This window comes from Nicotiana sylvestris, chromosome 11 (genome assembly GCF_000393655.2).
Source record: "Nicotiana sylvestris chromosome 11, ASM39365v2, whole genome shotgun sequence".
Classification (NCBI taxonomy): Eukaryota; Viridiplantae; Streptophyta; class Magnoliopsida; order Solanales; family Solanaceae; genus Nicotiana; species Nicotiana sylvestris.
The window spans coordinates 125,878,754-125,896,749 of record NC_091067.1 but is presented as its reverse complement, the minus strand read 5'-3'; the positions used below and the strand labels follow the sequence as shown (position 1 = coordinate 125,896,749).

General features: G+C 36.1%; 2 protein-coding genes and 1 non-coding gene across 3 annotated transcripts; all 3 read right to left on the bottom strand.

The window, feature by feature from the left end:
• Positions 1 to 4,072: 4,072 nt before the first annotated feature.
• On the bottom strand, positions 4,073 to 8,284 carry LOC104242710 (GDSL esterase/lipase At5g22810). Its single transcript, XM_009797786.2, has 5 exons — positions 7,951 to 8,284; positions 7,285 to 7,415; positions 6,948 to 7,181; positions 5,331 to 5,586; positions 4,073 to 4,504 (listed from the first exon to the last, which is right to left on the bottom strand). The coding sequence occupies exons 1-5, from the start codon at positions 8,192 to 8,194 to the stop codon at positions 4,311 to 4,313; spliced, it is 1,059 nt and encodes a 352-aa protein (XP_009796088.1). The 5' UTR covers positions 8,195 to 8,284; the 3' UTR covers positions 4,073 to 4,310.
• Positions 5,764 to 5,921, bottom strand: LOC138882514 (U1 spliceosomal RNA). Its single transcript, XR_011404110.1, has one exon. It is a non-coding gene; the product is annotated as a U1 spliceosomal RNA (small nuclear RNA).
• A 2,417-nt stretch (positions 8,285 to 10,701) lies between the features above and the next one.
• On the bottom strand, positions 10,702 to 15,593 carry LOC104236791 (putative phospholipid:diacylglycerol acyltransferase 2). Its single transcript, XM_009790799.2, has 6 exons — positions 14,349 to 15,593; positions 13,844 to 14,066; positions 12,816 to 13,099; positions 12,219 to 12,561; positions 11,863 to 12,128; positions 10,702 to 11,541 (listed from the first exon to the last, which is right to left on the bottom strand). Exons 1-6 carry the CDS (start codon positions 14,828 to 14,830, stop codon positions 11,058 to 11,060), a joined length of 2,082 nt encoding a protein of 693 aa, XP_009789101.1. The 5' UTR covers positions 14,831 to 15,593; the 3' UTR covers positions 10,702 to 11,057.
• Between the last annotated feature and the right edge of the window lie 2,403 nt (positions 15,594 to 17,996).

Here is a 17,996-nt window from a genome sequence, read left to right as displayed (position 1 = left end):
AGATTATAATGACATGCAGTAAGTGTGGTGATGAAAATCATAATGCAAGAGGATTTTACACGGTAAAGATTTATATAGTACTATTTCTTGTTATTTATGAAGTACTAACAAATTTTGCAGATTATGTACTGATTATTGTCTTTTGTTGGCAGAGTAGTGGTACTGGACTTTGTTCAAAAAAGAGAAAAGACTTGGACAATACCCCCCCCCCCATTGATATCTTCAGAAGATGAAACACAAGAGCTTGGATAAAGTTTAATATTTAGTGAAGCATTCTTTGAAACTAAAGTGGGAACACAACAATCAGTCTTTAACACTCAAGCTGGAACACAAGAGTACAGCAATTATGGACCTGATATTAAAGATGATGAAGACCCAACAATTAGGCCGATGGTTATATCTAAGACTGACACAAGACTAGCCATGAGGAAGGTACACATGAATCCAACTAGTACAAGAAGGATTCGATTTATTGGAGATAAAACAGACGCAACAACACCAACAAACCTGCCTTATTCACCAACAAAGGCTACTTGGAATGGAAAATCAGCAATTACTTCAAGTCAGCTTCAAGCAAAAGTTAGAAAAAAGAAGTTCAAGATGAAGGCAATAAAGGGCCAGGGAGAACCAACAAATGATTGAAGCTACTGTTGTTGCAACACAAGAACATAAGCTACTGTTGGTTAAGTTTTTGTAATGTTCAATTATGCAGCTAGACTGTTGAAAGCTACTCTTTTTGTAATGTTCAATTATGCAGCTAGACTGTTGTAATGTTCAATTAAGCTACTGTGGGTTAGTATTATGTATTTTGAATACGGTTGATGTAAGACATCAGTTTGGTTTAGCTTCTATTTCTGTATGAACAATTTATACCAACTGTTACGCGGCGCCTTCCTGAGATTCCTTGGAAGGGCGACGTAAGGCTAAGCAACTGATGTCAGTGCAGTTGCTGTCCGCCAACTGAGGTCCCCTCCGTACGCTAGACTAGATTGTCAGTGCCGTACGGGAAAACCAATGTCAAGAGAAATTGAGAGAACAGGAATGAGAATTGAGAATGAAAGAAAGCTTGATTGCATTAATGAAAGCTATTACAGAAAGGAAATGCGGTGTCGAGGGGGAGAGACACCAGTACAGAGAATTGTTTGCTTGCTAGAAAGTTTTGATTGTTTGGTCCCCCTTAATAATGCTTAAAAAAATAAACCAACATTACAAGACTAGTCCTAATAAAGCTGTAGAAGCACACTGAAATGAAAATGATGTAAACTAGCCTATGATTACAATGAAAAGGACTTAGATTATTACAAGGAAAAACTAAGTCCGATGGCAGCATCTTTGTCTTGCGGGTCAGGGTCTGCGCGCGCGTTGCTGTGGGCGCGCGCGACACTTGATGTGCTGGCCTGAGGCTGGGCACTGGTGCTTGGCATCAGGGTCTGTGCGCGAGGCGCTGTTGGAATGGGCCTGCAGCTGGGCGCTGGCGAGGCATCAGGATCTGCGCGCGCGGCATTGTCAGGGCGCGCGGCGCTGTTGTCAATGACCAGCCCTTGGGCGCTGGCGAGAGGCATCGGTGGGGCGACAGAGGCACATGCGCGCTTGTCACTTGGCGCAGCCAAGACCACGGGGCCGACCATGGCGCTAGGCATTGTGAGGCTTGCTAGGCCGCCATGGGGCGCGGCCAAGGGGTCATGGGGCATGTCTGGAAAGCAGCCCATGACATTCTCCCCCACCTGAGTTGGCGCCGTCCTCGGAGCCTTATGATGATGATGATGATGATGATGATTCTGTTTCTGATGGTTGTTGGATGGGAGGTCTGCGCCCCTCTGTTGTTTGAGCTTGCTGTTGTAGCGAAGCAATGATTTCATGCGGCTGACATGGAAGACTGGATGGATCTTCCACCAGGATGGAGTTTTTACCTGGTATGTGGACTCCCCAATGCGTTTTTCAATGGACAGGGGCCCGATGTATTTTTGTTGCAGGCGAGGGTCATGGGTCCTTTCTGCAAACAAGTACTGCTTTGGGATGCGTAGCATTACTTTGTCCCCTGGTTGATGTTGGGAAAAGCAACGCTTTTGTTCGGTGAACCTTTTTGCCCGCTCTTGGGCCCTGATGAGATAGCTCCGCACTATCTCCATGTTGCGCTCCCATTCGCTTAAGATCTGTTTGGTTTAGCTTGTACTTCTGTATGATCAATTTGGTTTAGTTATGATCAATTAAGATCAGTTTGGTTTAGCTTCTACTTCTGTATGATCAGTTTGGTTTAGCTATGATCAATTAAGATCAGTTTGGTTTAGCTTCTACTTCTGTATGATCAGTTTGGTTTAGCTATGATCAATTAAGATCAGTTTGGTTTATATGGGAGTTCGTATAATCAGTTTGGTTTAGTTATGATCAGTTAAGATCAGTTTGGTTATATGTTCATATTGGATTGATATGTGTTCATATTGTTCAGTTACTGGAGACAAGTTCAAAACGGACTATTATTAACAAAGCAATGCTCATAACATGGACTATTACTAACAAAGACCGGAGACAAATTCAAAACATGAACTATTACATGAAGTCAAAATTACATAGCACAAAAATATACCTAACAAAAGACTAAACTATAGAATTCTAAGCAATGATCATTACATGGATCATTTCACAGCTCATGCTACCATGAACACAATAAGGCAAGCAAACAACAAAATCAACTACCGGGATACTTTTTCTCTCAACTCCACAATCTTCGAGTTATCCTCAACAGCAGACGCTTCAAGTGCATCCAATCTTTCCCTCAACTATGTTATCGTTTCAGCATTAATAACAGCAGAAGCTTCAAAATCAGTTATCTTCTTCATCAACCTATTTCTTTCTATTTCAAAAGCTTCCAATTTTCTCCTTTGACTGCTAATGGTGATTACAGCTCGCGGGAAAATTCAACATCGTCCCATTCCCAATATCCAATGCCTTGTTTCTGCCAAATAATTGCACAATAAAATCACTGATTATGTTCCAATAAAACATTACACCATACAAAAATAGAATGCATTATGTAATACTTACTTTAGGCAATGGACACTTGTAAAAACATCTTCCACAATTCATAGAAGTCGTCGCCGTAAAATTATGCGCTACAAATCCACAATGACACTTCCTGATTGAGTCAATTGAGTTGCTCGACCCAACAGACATTTTGAAGAGGTAACACGAAAAAGGTACTATGAAGATGAATCGTAATTGAACAATAGACCTAAACCCTATTAAGAATTTCAGAATAATAATGGAGAAACTGAATTTTAGATTTTGTAGAGGGTTGCTAATTTGGGGAAGGTGTTCATCGAGCTAGGGTTTAGATTTGGGTTAAAAGAGGGTTGTTTTATCGGGTTGGGTATGGGTAATTAAACATAACTAGGGTTAAAAGAAATGTAGGGTTAGGTATATATAGAAGAACTAATAATATAAAGACACGTAAAAATGTGGGGTCGAAAAATTAATTCTAATTATTTAAAAACGAAAAGTGGAACTGTGTAGCAATAATAGGCCAAAAGTATAACGGTAGTGGCATGGAAATAACGACATTTTAACAGATGGCATAGATATGCCATTTCTTTAAGTTGAGTGGAATTTTTAGGCTTTTTTCCGTTATTTTAATGATGGGGTATATTAGATCAAAAGTTTAACGGGAAATGGAAAATTTGACTATTTTCCCTAAATTGTACTGCAAATTTTTGTGAATAGCTGCTAGTCTGTTTCCATCTTTTTACGCGAATAGATATACGAATTGATCTTCAGTTGTTTCACAACATTGTCAAAATGTGGAAAACTACTCGATAATTAACTTCATTTTAATTGTTCTTTTTTTTTGCAGCTGGGCAGACTGTAACTCAATTTGTTCGGTAAAATACTGGAAGCTCCTCAGGACAGGGAGAACCTTTCCAGCAATACAGATTTCATATAAAAAATATTCGGAAGGACGAACTAAATCACCATTTGGTGAGTTAATAAGGTACATAATTTCTATATGCCTATGATGAATCTATGGGATCGTTTTTGCTTTATTTGCAGGATCATTCCATACCTGAGATTTTGCCAAAACAATTGAACTCACGTAATTGTATTTTCCCTCAAATAGTAGTATATGTAAAATTGCATCAATATAAAGACTTTTACAAGTTTAAACTCTGTAACAAAAAACAAAAACAATAAAGGGAAACGGAAAACAATAATTTATTACAACATAATGTGAGACCAACCAACAATATTAAATTTTTAAAACAAACTCTGCGAAACAAATGATGATATTATACTGTGAGAGGATGAAGAAAGAAAGATCAGGAGATGAGGGATATGCCACTGATTAGCAAGTCATTAGCTAAGACTTTATTTGCAGCTTCAGTTGGATGAAAACCATCCCAAAATACATACTCTGATGCGTTTGCACATGTTCCTGGAGACTTGGCATTGCACAATATGGATGTCTCTAACAATCCCGTGCCACAACAAGCCTTTCTTGCTTCAAAAAATCCTGGAGAAATAACATTTGAACAACTTATTATATCATGTACGAGAGTGACCGAGTCAGTAATTTTAATAAGGGGATTCAAGAAAATGCATGAATTGGGGTTCAAACATGCCACCTAAAGCAATTTTTGAGCCACATTTGCGGATGTGAGGCTTCTCTTATGTCTAGAGGATTCAACATGTTTTATATACACACAAAAAAAAAAAAAAAGTTACCTGTAACTTACCGAGGAAGGAGATGTAGTTCGGTGCCTAATGTACAACACTTAAATAAACGAATCGGAAAAAATTGTTGAGCACGATGTGTTATACATGGTAAATGATTGTACATGTCTCAAATTTTCAAAGGGAAAAAATCAGAAATAACTTAATTTAAAACTGATAATTGAAAAATACCCATATTTTCCTAAGTAATCGAAATTTATCTATTTTTTCATATAAAGATAAAATCCGAACAAAAACACCCTTAAAAATTCGGAAAAAATCCAGCATAATATGCTGGGGTTCGAATTTTTTACATATGAGATTCCAGCATAATGTGCTGGAATTTCATAATATGTTGGAGTTCCAATATAATATGCTGGAAGTTTATATGCAAGAGCTCCAAAATCCAGCATAATATGTTGGAACTTTCCGTGTAAGCTAAAATATTGGCTATTTTTTAATGACTTTACAAATACTGACTATTTTTCGATTACCAGTCAGAAAACTGGCTAGCCCATGTTATTTTCACATTTTTTAAGTGTGAGGAAATAACAAGGAATAACATAATTGTATCAGATCCAAGAATGGGGAGAAGGTCCATTTTTTAAAATACTTTGAAGTATTACCATTATCAGCTGGATGGGTGACAAAGTCAAGGAAAGGTTGGTAGATATCCAAGATAACAAGATTGAGACCAAAAAGCTTCTTTTGCAACTTAATAGATGTAGAATTGAGCTTGTTGTTGAATGAAACTGATACTTTGTTCATCTTCTTGACACATTGGTTATTGTCTTTTCCAAATATTGTAATGGATGCTGGTAAACATCCAATTGGTGGCACTGTTGTCACTCCAATCTTCCTTGCTCCCAATCCATACAATTCCTATGAGCAACAAGACATCAAATTTCAGTAAACTTGTCGTAGCATGTAACCTGTCTTATATTCCATGTTAAAAAATTCTTTTATACTATCAGTATACAGAAGTTAAACTCGTTTCAGTATTTAAATTCAAACCAATAATTAGTACAAAAAAGAAGTCGCTTGTAAAGAACTTTTTTCTTTAGCCGCGCGAACGCAGGCCCCATTGCCACAAAATATGACGTAGGCTCGACCACTTGGGCCTACCTTAGGCAGGCGTCCATCCAAAGTGCAATGGAGGTCACCAACCTAGGCCATAGGCCTTCTTGATCGCCCATTGACCCCGTCCAGTTAAGTGACAAAATGACTTGATCACAAGCATATTAGGGGGTTAATTTCAATTATGGTCACTCAATTATGTTTTAATTTCACTAAAGTCACTCAACTATTTTTTGTCACTTAAAAGTTACTAAATTTCATATTGTCACTTAAAAGTCATTTTGGCTCAAATCCCTACCATAAATATGACATGACATAAAATTTAATGAAAAAAATCCAAAAATAAATGTCACATAAATTTAAATGGATCATACCCACTTTAGATCCATTTTTCCTTAATGCGATTTGACCCATAACCCAAATGGGTTTCAATAGGGGGGAAAAACACACACCTCTAATAAAATTAGGTCTTGTGGTTTTTTGCGGGGTTTTTATTGTATAAATACAATGTTTCTTTTGTCTAAACAATTGCAATATGTTGTTTGTAATTGCATGTTCATTGTGAAAATAGACTCTTATTAGCCTTATTATTATTCTTGTATGCTTATGATACATTAATATGTTATGTAAGATGAATACAATACTATTTTAATTTCACTATAAAATTATAAATATCTTATGTGAGTTGGATACAGTAGTATTTTAACTTCAGTAGAGTTATAAAACGACTCAGATGGACATACAAACAAGATAAGAATTTTTTTAGGATAGAATAATTGTAAATGAGCATTATGTAGCAGAAAAGGCAAGAATTTTGTAGTATAGGATAATCATTTTAAACTAATATGAAATTTAATATTTTCTTTTATTGAAAGCATTTGGGTTATGGGTCAAATTACATTAAGGAAGAAATTGATCTAAAGTAGGTATGATTCATTTAAGCTTATGTGGCATTTATTTTTGAATTTTTCTCATTAAATTTTATGCCATGTCATATTTATGGTAGGAGTTTGAGCCAAAATGACTTTTAAGTGACAATGTGAAAGTTTAGTTACTTTTAAGTAACAAAAAATAGTTGAGTGACTTTAATAAAATTAAAACATAGTTGAGTGACCGAAATTAACCCGCATATTAGGCCCAAAAAGTGTACAAGAAAAAAGATGTACCAATATGAATTTGGTGTAGGATTTGATGAGGATGTCTGAGAACTGATCAGGAGTGTAAACTTTGTAAAGCAGAGGATTAATGTAGTAATTTTGAACAAAATCACTACTTCCTGCACTGACTAAGTGAATTGAACCATTGATTATTGATGTTGCATTTACTTTCCCTGCAATTACCACCACTTTCTTCTGGTATTCTTTGTAAAATTCAAGTTGTTTACTCAAAGGAATTGCATCCTGAAAAGCAAAAAAAAAAAAAAAACAGGTTTTCTTAGTTCAATTGCATAAGATTTTGGAAAGAGAATTTGTAGAAAAATTAATATATATTATTACTACATACATATAGTCTAGCAGTAGTGTCATAGTAACCAGATGAACCTGAAGCAAAATTGGCTCCAATCAGAAGGTTTTTTCCTTTGGCTTTCTTGCTAAGATAAGCTGGTGGATATGAAGTAAAACCAAGATTCTCAGCTGCATTGTTGCACATAAGCATAAACATTAGTTTATATTTCTGTAATCCATTTAAGTTGTTACGCCCATAAAACAGGAATTCAGCACAATTTCTAATCGGGGAGCCCCGAATTCATGAAGATGGAGTATACATTAGCACATGAAAATCGAAAATCGTGCTGAATTCTTGTATTATGGCCTAAAATGCCAAAAAGTTAGGAACGGTTGTGGAGAAGCGATGACTATTATTCATTAGATCATTTCTTATGAGACCGCAAAATTTTAGAAAATTCAGGGCAGTGTAAATATAATATACACCACCTTTAAATGTAAATATAATTTTGTGACTTTAAGTACTAATAGTGCTAAAAAGAAAAATGAATTAACGTGTACGGATAATATAAAAACTATTTACACAATCAAACTACTTACTATAAGGTACATATATGATATATATACAATAAACTATTAACCTTGTAATATGGTAACTAAGCTGCTATAATAGGTTAAATTATACTGTCAATATATATAACTTAAATTCTGAAGAAATAAGTACCGGTGAAATCCGAGGCGAGCTTTCCATTGCAAAACCTCCCAGTTGGTGTGTGTTTAGGGAAGTCTCTTCCATAAGGAGGGAAATTTGCTTTAACAATAGTTTTAAGGTAATTGTTATTGCCTGCATCAACGACTGAATCTCCAAATATGAAGAGTGCTGGAACCAAAGGCTGCCCATTGACCATAACCAAAAACTTCAAAGCCAGTAGAAACAAAGAAGTCTTCAAAATACTTGAATTACCCATTATAGCCCTGTCAAAACTGTAAAATAAGAAGAAAATGTGTATGGTTTTTAATTATTCTTTTGACTCAGTATTCTAAGTGTTTATGGAGATGAGAATGAACTAAGTTGAGCAACTATTTAAAGGAGGAGATGGGTGTCGTGATTAATAGACTAATTGGTTGAAATGGTTACATCAATGAGATCTGTTTCCTTTTTCAATTAATTCCTCAACTTAAGATATTAAAGAATTCAACCATATATACTCTTTTTGTGGAAGTTCATTCTGATTAACAAATACTTTATTCTTTTCTTACTATATTCAAACCTTTCTATAACAACCTTGTTTGTTCCGAATATTTTTGAATATTATAACGAAATGTTGTTATAGTACATATATTATAACATAATATGAAAATTAGTTCCGGAAAAAGCTTAGCTTTTATAATGAAGTGTTATTTTATCGGGATGCTGTTATAGATAGGTCTAACTGTCTGTCAAAACTTTGGAAGCTATGTTAGTATAAATATTAGTGAGTCCATTACTCAAATGGTCACTCAACTATCCCAAATTATCTCCTAAAGTCACTTTACTTTCGTTTGTAACAACAAAGTCACTGAACTATGCCTATTGCACTCAGAAGGTCACTCAACTAGATTTTCCAAATTTTGGATTGCCAAATACCTATTTTACCCTCTAAATTATAAACATTTATCTTCTTTTTTTAAAAAAAACTTTTTAATATTATGATTTTCTCTTTTAATTTATATTATGGACTTACCTATAAAATAAATAAATATTTATTATAAATTAAAAAAATAGAAAGTATTTAAGCATATATAATGCTGAAATAACAAAATAATGAGCATATTTAAAAAATAATTAGAATAATATGTTAGTAATAATAATTTTAGTATTAACAACAAAAATTCAAAATTTATTTACACAATTCAGAATGAATAAAAATAAAGGCTGTAAAATAGATATTTCATGCACGTAATATAAAAATAATTATTTAAATGAAGGTATTTTTATAATATACATTATATATTCTTGAAAATTATGCTCAATTATATTATTATATTTCTACCAACTTTCCGACGACACAAAGTTATATCACCGGAAAGCAGAGGAACTATTTGTATATGGTAAAATATGCTATGTTAAGTCGTGCATGGAATATATATAATATAATTGAGCATAATTTTCAAGAATATATAATGTATATTATAAAAATACCTTCATTTAAATAATTATTTTTGTATTACGTGCATGGAATATATATTTTACAATATTTATTTTCTTTCATTCTGAATTGTGCAAATAAATTTTTAAATTTTTGTTGTTAATACTGAAATTATTATTACTAACATATTATTCTAATTATTTTTTTACTATGCTCATTATTTTGTTATTCCAGCATTATATTTGCTTAAATACTTTCTATTTTTTTAATTTATAAATAATATTTATTTATTCTATATCCATAATATAAATTAAAAGAGAAAATCATAATATTAAAAAGTTTTTTTTAAAAAAGAAGATAAATATTTATAATTTAGAGGGTAAAATAGGTATTTGGCAATCCAAAATCTGGAAAATATAGTTGAGTGACTTTCTGAGTGCAATAGGCATAGTTCAGTAACTTTGTTGTTACAAACGAAAGTAAAGTGACTTTAGGAGATAATTTGAAATAATTGAGTAACCATTTGAGTAATTAACTCAAATATTAGTAGAATAATAGGCAGTAGTTCCAACTAAAATTCACTAGGTAACTTGCTCAAGTACTATTTGAGCTGTCTATCGGGCTTGTTTGACACATTCATTTCTGTAAACAAAATCTAGTAAGTTTTTAATCTTTCTAACTTCTAATAATTCCCAATCTTCTGAGCTGGAATTCAGCAACTGAGATCTCTTATACCTCTAAATTCTTCCACTTCACATCATCACATGCAGCAGCTCTTCAATCAACATCATAAGCTTTCATACTAACAGCTAATTACTATTATTCTTCCTCCAAATTTTTTAAAAGGTGGCCCTTTGGTTTAGGGTATTTTTGGTTTATTCAAGCCATGTGATTGTTGAGCATCTACACAATTTAACTTACCTCTACTTTTTCCATTCATGTATTAGTATTATCCTACATTATAATCCCCGCTTAATTAGACCAGGAGGTCACGGGTTCGAGTCACAAAGACAGACTCTTGCAGAAATGTAGGGTAATGTTGCGTACAATAGATCCTTGCGGTAAAGTTGCATACAATAGGTCCTTGTGATCTGGCCCTTCCTCGGACCCTGCACATAGCGGGAGCTTAGTGCATCGAGCTTAATTAAACCTTAAACCAAAGAACCCCTTAAAGTTCCTTATACTGTCCAAGTGATTCGGACTACCTTTTTCAAGATTTCAACAGAATTATGACTCAAATGCTCTACCAGAAGATTCTAATTTCTACCAGTAATCTAGACATCTCATGTTACCACACTGGAAAAGAATGTTTAACTGTTGAGCCACTTAACAAAAAATAAGCAGAATTAATTAAACACCTTAGAGCTAAAGAATTTCTTTCAAAGGAACAGGCAAGAATCTTATTGAACTTGATTACATGAGGTGATAGTTTATTCTTGTAGATTACAAAAGTGAGAAATGCTACTCTCTTTTCCCTTTTTCAGTTAGAAACTTACAATCAATGCAAAAGGTCCCCCATCTAGCTAGTCCCATTTTGCTCATCCCATACTTAGTTTGTCCTTATTCCTCCTTAAGTCTTTTCTCTATTCATTCTTGTCAAATATCTCTCAAGTCATTTTCTTAGTCAGTGTCCCGCAGTCTAGTAGTCGTTTTTGGTGCTCTACTCTCATCTCAATCCTATATCAAAATCGCGTTGTTGCAGTTAAAGCCGAATATTTATCATCTCTGACATTTTCATGATCTCCGAATAAATTCTATCGCCACCCATCTCTGCACCAGTGGCACCAGCAGCAACTCGAAGAACATCCTCGATCAAGGCAACATTTCCCATAATGTCAACGTGAGCACCACTCTCCGTGCCTCTCCCTTCTAGCAGACTTGCCGGTGCCTTGTGCTGGTATTCTCTTACGTACGTAGAGATGCCCGAGGGGTTGAAACGTGTCTTGCCTCGCCACCCTTTAGCGCACATGAAGCCAGCGCTCACGACTGGTACACTCTCGTCCCCATCAACAAAGTGTACTCCGCCTTTCAAGCAGCCGTTGTCACTATGATCTGCAGAGCTATCGATTTGAAGAGGAATGCTCTTGCATTTATCGGAAGATGACAGCTTGTAGACATATGATCTCTCAGTGGGAATTCCCACTCCATATGAACAATATATCTCCATATCTGGAGCATCAGGCAACCTGAAAAAGGATACTGACTTTTAAATCAAAGAACATTAAGAAAGCAGCATTCTTGGCATAGACGGACTTCAATATGTAACCCTGGAAATGCTTTAAAGGCACAACGTTTACGATTAATTTTACAAATAGATGTGCAAAGATAATGAGCCGAGGGTCTTCCGGAAACAGCCTCTCTACCTTCATAAGGTAGGGGTAAAGTCTGCATACATACTACCCTCCCCAGACCCCACTTGTGAGATTTCACTGGGTTTGTTGTTGTTGTTGTAGATGTGCAAAGATAATGGCAAGAGGCAATGAGCATTACCGCTTAATCATACTTACTTGGTTTCAAGTGGATTTGACCAATACTTGTGATGAGTATACTTTGGATCATCAAGATCTTCTGCTATTCCATGAGATAAGTGTGCCTCGGCACGCTTCATCATTTTCGGTGCCACAAATCGAAGAAGATCTAACAAAGTTGTTGCAGTATATGCTTGATTTTCAGCAACTTTTTTGATGCTTCTGCGACTCATCTCGTCATACTCTGTCAATACTTCTCCACATGATGTGTTGGAATTTCTGGATGTGCTCTTACGCACAAATTCCTATTGATTTTATACAATTGTGGACAACACATCAGTTGTCGTAATGAAACTTCTAAAAGAAAAAGAGGCGGACTAGAGAGCAGTTCTTACCTTTGAATCAATAATTGAGAGCTGTGACGAAGGTAATTCTAATGCTTCCTTGCCAAATGAAACTATTCGTCCATATTTTGGCAGCTCCTTCACCTGGAAACTCCTCCTAACATCAGTGTCATTGCCATTGTTTTCCTTTGAAGAAGAAGATTGCAGGTATCGCGCCTTTGATTTATGACATATGTTTTCTACTTCTGGAGACCAATTCAAGTCACCCCATATTGTCTCTCCTCCTCTAGGCACCAAAGAAACGACGGAGTCCCATGTTCGAGAAACCCTCATAACATGTTGAAGTGTTTGGAAACCAAACGTCTCCGAGTCTAGCAAACCAGGAGCCATGGCTCTGGAAAAAATTAAAAAGACAGACTTCATTACATCATCCGTAAAATGCACCGAAGTCCAATTCTGTTAGAAGTAATTTGCGGTCATTTAAATTTCCTAAATTTATGGTACAAAATGTGAAGACCATCCAAAAAACACCTTTCTGCATTCTACAGCAGATTTCTTCCTCAAATTCTAAATCGTTGGAGGTGACGCTATTAACGAGGATTAACATAGCATAAGAAAGGATAGTGATGGATAGATTGAAACACTGACCTGATAAAGGCAACATCTTTTCCCTCAGCAGACAATATATTAGCAACAGCCTTCGGAACGCCAAGAAATGCTGGACCGATATTCATAATAGCTTTGATGTGTTTGGCACACCAACCCGGCCCACCACCACCTCCAACTGGAGGGGGTGCTTCAACCCATTTAAGGAAGTGGAGGAAATAGATAACTCCCATTGAATGTGGCACTACTACCACTTTCTTGTATCCATTTGTTACGTACATAAGCTCGATTTTGCTCTTCAGCCTACTTAGAGATTGGTCTCTAATCTGCTTTGATCCAAGAGGAAATGTATTAGAATAACCTAAATCTGATTCTGTACAAATCTGGACAGTCAAAGCAAGTGGCAATAGAGTTCTACTACAAAATCCATTTTGCTTTCTAGTGATATAGATACATTGTTAATATAATTAACAAGAACTACTACATAAATTGATGCAGGGGAACTATTTATTGAATCCACAACAACAACAACAACAACAACCCAGTAGAATCTCACAAGTGGGGTCTTGGGAGGGTAATGTGTACGCAGACCTTACCCCTACGCTGGGGAGGTAGAGAGGTTATTTCCGAAAGACTCTCGGCTCGGGAGGAAGAATAGGAACAAGTAAATCAGCAACAGGCCAGAAAATGATACCAGCAATGCATATTTATTGAATCCACAGATCGAAATAAATTCGATTATGCTTACATGCCTAGTAATTGAGAATTGACATAATGGCCTAAGACAATCTGATATGACAATGTTTCTGAAATGAGCACATATTTAATTATATCACACAAGGAAATGACATTACATACTACATAGTTAAATGAACTAAGTTATTGATGATAAGACTAGCATTTATTCAGCTATATATATAAGTATATATTTGACCACAATAATTGAAATGAAATACTTAATAAATGCAAGGAATTAATGCTATGCAAATTATTCCCTAAAATAGACAACATGGTACTATATCTTATGAAAAATTAATAAGTTGGACAACATAGATCATAGTAATAGATACCTCTGTATTTTGGAAGGATAACCTCCAGTCATAAGCAGCCATATACATATTCTTCTGTTCATATCCAATTTTAGCCAAATTTTCAATAATAACAGACCAAACAAAGTAACCAGGTGCAAAATAATCAGCTGCTACAAGTCCTGGTACTGCTCGGACTCGAATCCCCGGTGGATCAAGCCCCGTTTCATTATCCAACGATAGATGCTCCAACCAACATAAAGGTCTAAAATGCACAACAATTTGTTAAATGTCACAACAAAAAGTAGCCCGGTGCACTAAGCTCCGGCTATGCGCGGGTCCGGGGAAGGGCCGGACCACAAGGGTCTATTGTACGCAGCCTTACCTGCATTTCTGCAAGAGGCTGTTTCCACGGCTTGAACTCGAGGTGGTTGTTTCCATGCCTTGAACCCGTGACCTCCTGATCACATGGCAGCAACTTTACAAGTTACGCCAAGGCTCCCCTTCTAAAACTAAGGGAAATTAAAACTAAGTGTAAAGCACAAACCTTTTGAATATTTCAGTAAAACTACCACCCCAAAGCCTCTTTCTAAATAAGCCTTCAGAACAAGGCCTACCTTCCCAAAGCTCAAGTCCACCAGTTACAATGCCAGGTACTAAAACAACAGGGTGAAGTGCAATTAATCCTTCACGTTTAAGTCTAACTCCAGGAGCTTCAGGAACTTTAAGTCCAGGCAAATTTGCAGGCAAAAAATTACACAAAAACAAAAGCAGCCACCAAGTTGTACATAAGTAACCAATTAACCAACAGCAACTATCCATACACCTCCATTCCTTGGGCTGCCTTTTTATTTTCTTGGATTTTGGTTTCTTTAAAACTTTCTCAATAACAGAAACAAGAGACTCTTGTTTTTGGGGTGGTTCAAGAATTGATTTTTTATCATCATTTTTGGGTTTATCAAAACTTACAGAAGAACACTTCACTGGCTCAACAAAACACAACTTACGAAACCTCAAAACTGAAGCCATTGAAATTAACTCAAGATTTTAATGATGACAAAAATGTATACTAGTACAAAATTAGCTTAAATTAACATGTTAAGCTGTGATTTTCAAGAGATGGGAACAACCCATCAAAGAAAAACTGAAGGAGGAAATGAGGAGAATATAGGGAAATGATCATTGTTTTAGAGTGGTGTAAATAGAGGCGTTACAGAAGGTTGCACTAACACGTGGTGAAGAAGGTAGTAAGAAGAGTTCTGTGGGTGCACAGAAAAGCTACACATTGATACAAAGAACTTTAGCTTCTTTCTTATTAGCACAACAAGAATGGAGTTTTTTTGGGTTTGTTTTAACTTTTTCTGTTGTGATGAAACCAAGGGGCTTAGCTTACACTTGCCTTTTTTCCTTTTACATGCAAATTGTAGCCAAGTTTGCCTTTTTATTGCCTCTTATCACGTGGAAATCTCTTAACCCACTGTATACTTTCTTTCTCTCTCTCTTCTTTAATATCTTGTTCTGTCTGAAACAGAGGACCAGAACAGAGGACCAAAGTGGGGATAAAAATGGGGAAAGTTTTATGGGTTTTTATTTTTTGGGTTCTGAAAAGGGAAGTCCCGAGGTATGGCGCTGAGAGAAACAGCTACTGTAAACACGTATACACACACACAAGGAATACAGAGAGGAAAAACCAAGAAAAGGGAGCAGAGGGGGATATAAAAGAAGTTGAAGAAAATAGAAGAGAGAATCCAAGAGCACAACCTCAATCATGGGAAGATAAAGCACACATTACGAAAAACACATATACCCAAATCTTCGATGGTGATGGTGTGGACCTGTTTGCCAAGTGGGAATTTCACAAGGTTAATATAGACAAAAGTAACAATGTTACGTATAACTTCGTAATGTATCGTATCGTAATGTATCGTATTGTATTGTATTGTATTGTATTGTATTGTAGTGTATCGTTTTAATTTATATAATATTTGAATAGATTGTATTATTTGCTGTAATTTTATGATGTCATGCAAGAATAAACTTGCATATTATAAAGAAAAAGTAAGATATGATAAAATATGATTATGTAATAATAAGGAAGGGCAAGATAAGAGAAAAAAATAAGGTATCGATGCGACAATATGAAAGAAAGAGACTGTGAAATGTGAGAATTTTCCACACTTATTGTATTCATCATTCAAGGCTGTATATATACAAGTAATTGCTACAAAAGAAAGTGTAAAATAAAATCCTATTTACACTTGTACTATTCCTATTCAGTGTACTGTAACTATATAACAGATTTATTCCCTACTATGTGCACACATGTGCCAAGCACATGCTTGTATCTTTCTAGAATAAATCCAATATACAGCTGCATTTTCCTCATATCTAACGACTGAGAGAAAAAACCTATTATTTCACTTCTAAGGCTGAGATTGAGCCACGTGTGTGACACTAATAATAAACAAAATTTCGGACATAGATAATGAACCTTGTTAACTCCGAAAACACTCTGCTCTTTGTCTTTCATTCCTTTTGATCCTTTCTTTTTCATCAGATAGGATATCTTTCTTCTTCAGAGAATGAAGACGACCCTCAGTCATATGGGGCTTTTCTATGTCAACATCCCCCTCAAGTTGGAGGGTGGAGATAGTACCCTCAACTTGTTCATTATAGCCTGGTGAGAAGCCCCGGATAAGGGTTTGGTAAATAGATCGGCGAGTTGTTGTGCTGATGGAACAAAAGATAAAGTGATGATCCCAAAAAGGAATTGTTGACGGACGAAGTGACAATCTAACTCCACGTGCTTGGTCCGCTCATGGAAAATGGGATTTTTGGCGATATGGATAGCCGCTTGACTATCAGAGTGAATGGGTACTGGGAGAGTCGTCGGTGTAGAGAGATCGGCAAGGAATGAACCAACTAGGTTATCTCAGTTGTGACTCGGTGCATGGAACGGTATTCTGCTTCGGCGGAGGAAAGAGACACAGACACCTGCTTCTTGGATTTCCAAGAAATTAGAGCTCCACCAATTGTGACAAAGAACCCACTCACAGATCTACGAGAATCTCTGCAGGATGCCCAGTCGGCATCGCAAAAGGCTAGCAAATCAAAAGAGGGATTTGCAGATAGAAAAATCCCCTGAGAAGGATCTGTACGTAGATACCTCAAGACCCGTAGAGCTGCTGAGAAATGTGGGAAAGTAGGTTGCTGCATATACTAACTAAGGAATAATACAGCAAAGGAGAGATCTGGCCTAGTGTTTGTGAGGTAATTCAGCTTACCAACAAGGTGGAGAAAGATGGTTGGATTGTCCATATGAGGCCCAAGGTCAGCATGAAGCTTTGCATAAGGATCAAGTGGAGAAGACACAGCTGCCCCTGTACAGTCAAACTCTTTCAACAAATCCAAGGTAAATTGTCTTTGGCTAATGATAAAACCTTGTTTTCCCCTTAGAATTTCCATGCCCAGAAAATAATGAATGTTCCCTAGATGTTTGATTCTGAACTCTGTGCTCAAGAAGTCAGTAATCTGTGTGATTTCTGTGACATCATCACCTGTTAATAGTATATCATCTACATAGACAACAATAATAGATGATAGGGTTGTCTGTTTGTAGAATAAAGAGTAATCATTTAATGAACTAGAATAACCCTTGTAACTTAGAGCCCCTGCAAGTCTAGCATACCATTGGCGAGATGCCTGCTTCAAACCATAGAGTGATTTTCTTAGAAGACAAACTTGTCCAGGTTTAGGAGGAGAAACACCTACAGGAAACTTCATATATACCTTGTCCTGTAGTTCTCCATGTAGAAATGCATTATTGACATCAAGTTGTGAGACTCTTCATCCCTTCTTGACAGCTACTGTTAATAGACATCGAATAGTGGTCATTTTAACCACAGGGGAGAAAGTCTCAGAATAATCTATCCCTTTTCTTTGTATGTCTCCCCTAACCACAAGTCTTGCCTTCAACCTCTCTACAGTCCCATCAGAATTATGTTTTACCTTGTATACCCATTTACAAGGTAGAGTCCTTTTCCCATGTGGCAAATCTACCACATCCCAAGTGTGGTTCAATTCAAGTGCAGCAATCTCTGCTTCCATGGCATGTTTCCACCCTGGGTGACTGGAAGCTTGAGTAAAGCTGTTAGGTTCTGCGATAGTGGATAAGGAATGGTAGAGTTTTTGATTA

Excerpts from the sequence above, each read along its gene's own strand:
- LOC104242710 (XM_009797786.2), bottom strand. The coding sequence starts at position 8,194 with ATGGGTAATTCAAGTATTTTGAAGACTTCTTTGTTTCTACTGGCTTTG. Across the intron at positions 7,182-7,284 it reads ACACTACTGCTAGACTATAT|GATGCAATTCCTTTGAGTAA; the intron begins GTATGTAGTAAT and ends TTTGCTTTTCAG. Across the intron at positions 5,587-6,947 it reads CCTACACCAAATTCATATTG|GAATTGTATGGATTGGGAGC; the intron begins GTACATCTTTTT and ends TGTTGCTCATAG.
- LOC104236791 (XM_009790799.2), bottom strand. The coding sequence starts at position 14,830 with ATGGCTTCAGTTTTGAGGTTTCGTAAGTTGTGTTTTGTTGAGCCAGTG. Across the intron at positions 12,562-12,815 it reads AAAGATGTTGCCTTTATCAG|AGCCATGGCTCCTGGTTTGC; the intron begins GTCAGTGTTTCA and ends AATTTTTTCCAG. Across the intron at positions 12,129-12,218 it reads TCTCAATTATTGATTCAAAG|GAATTTGTGCGTAAGAGCAC; the intron begins GTAAGAACTGCT and ends TAAAATCAATAG.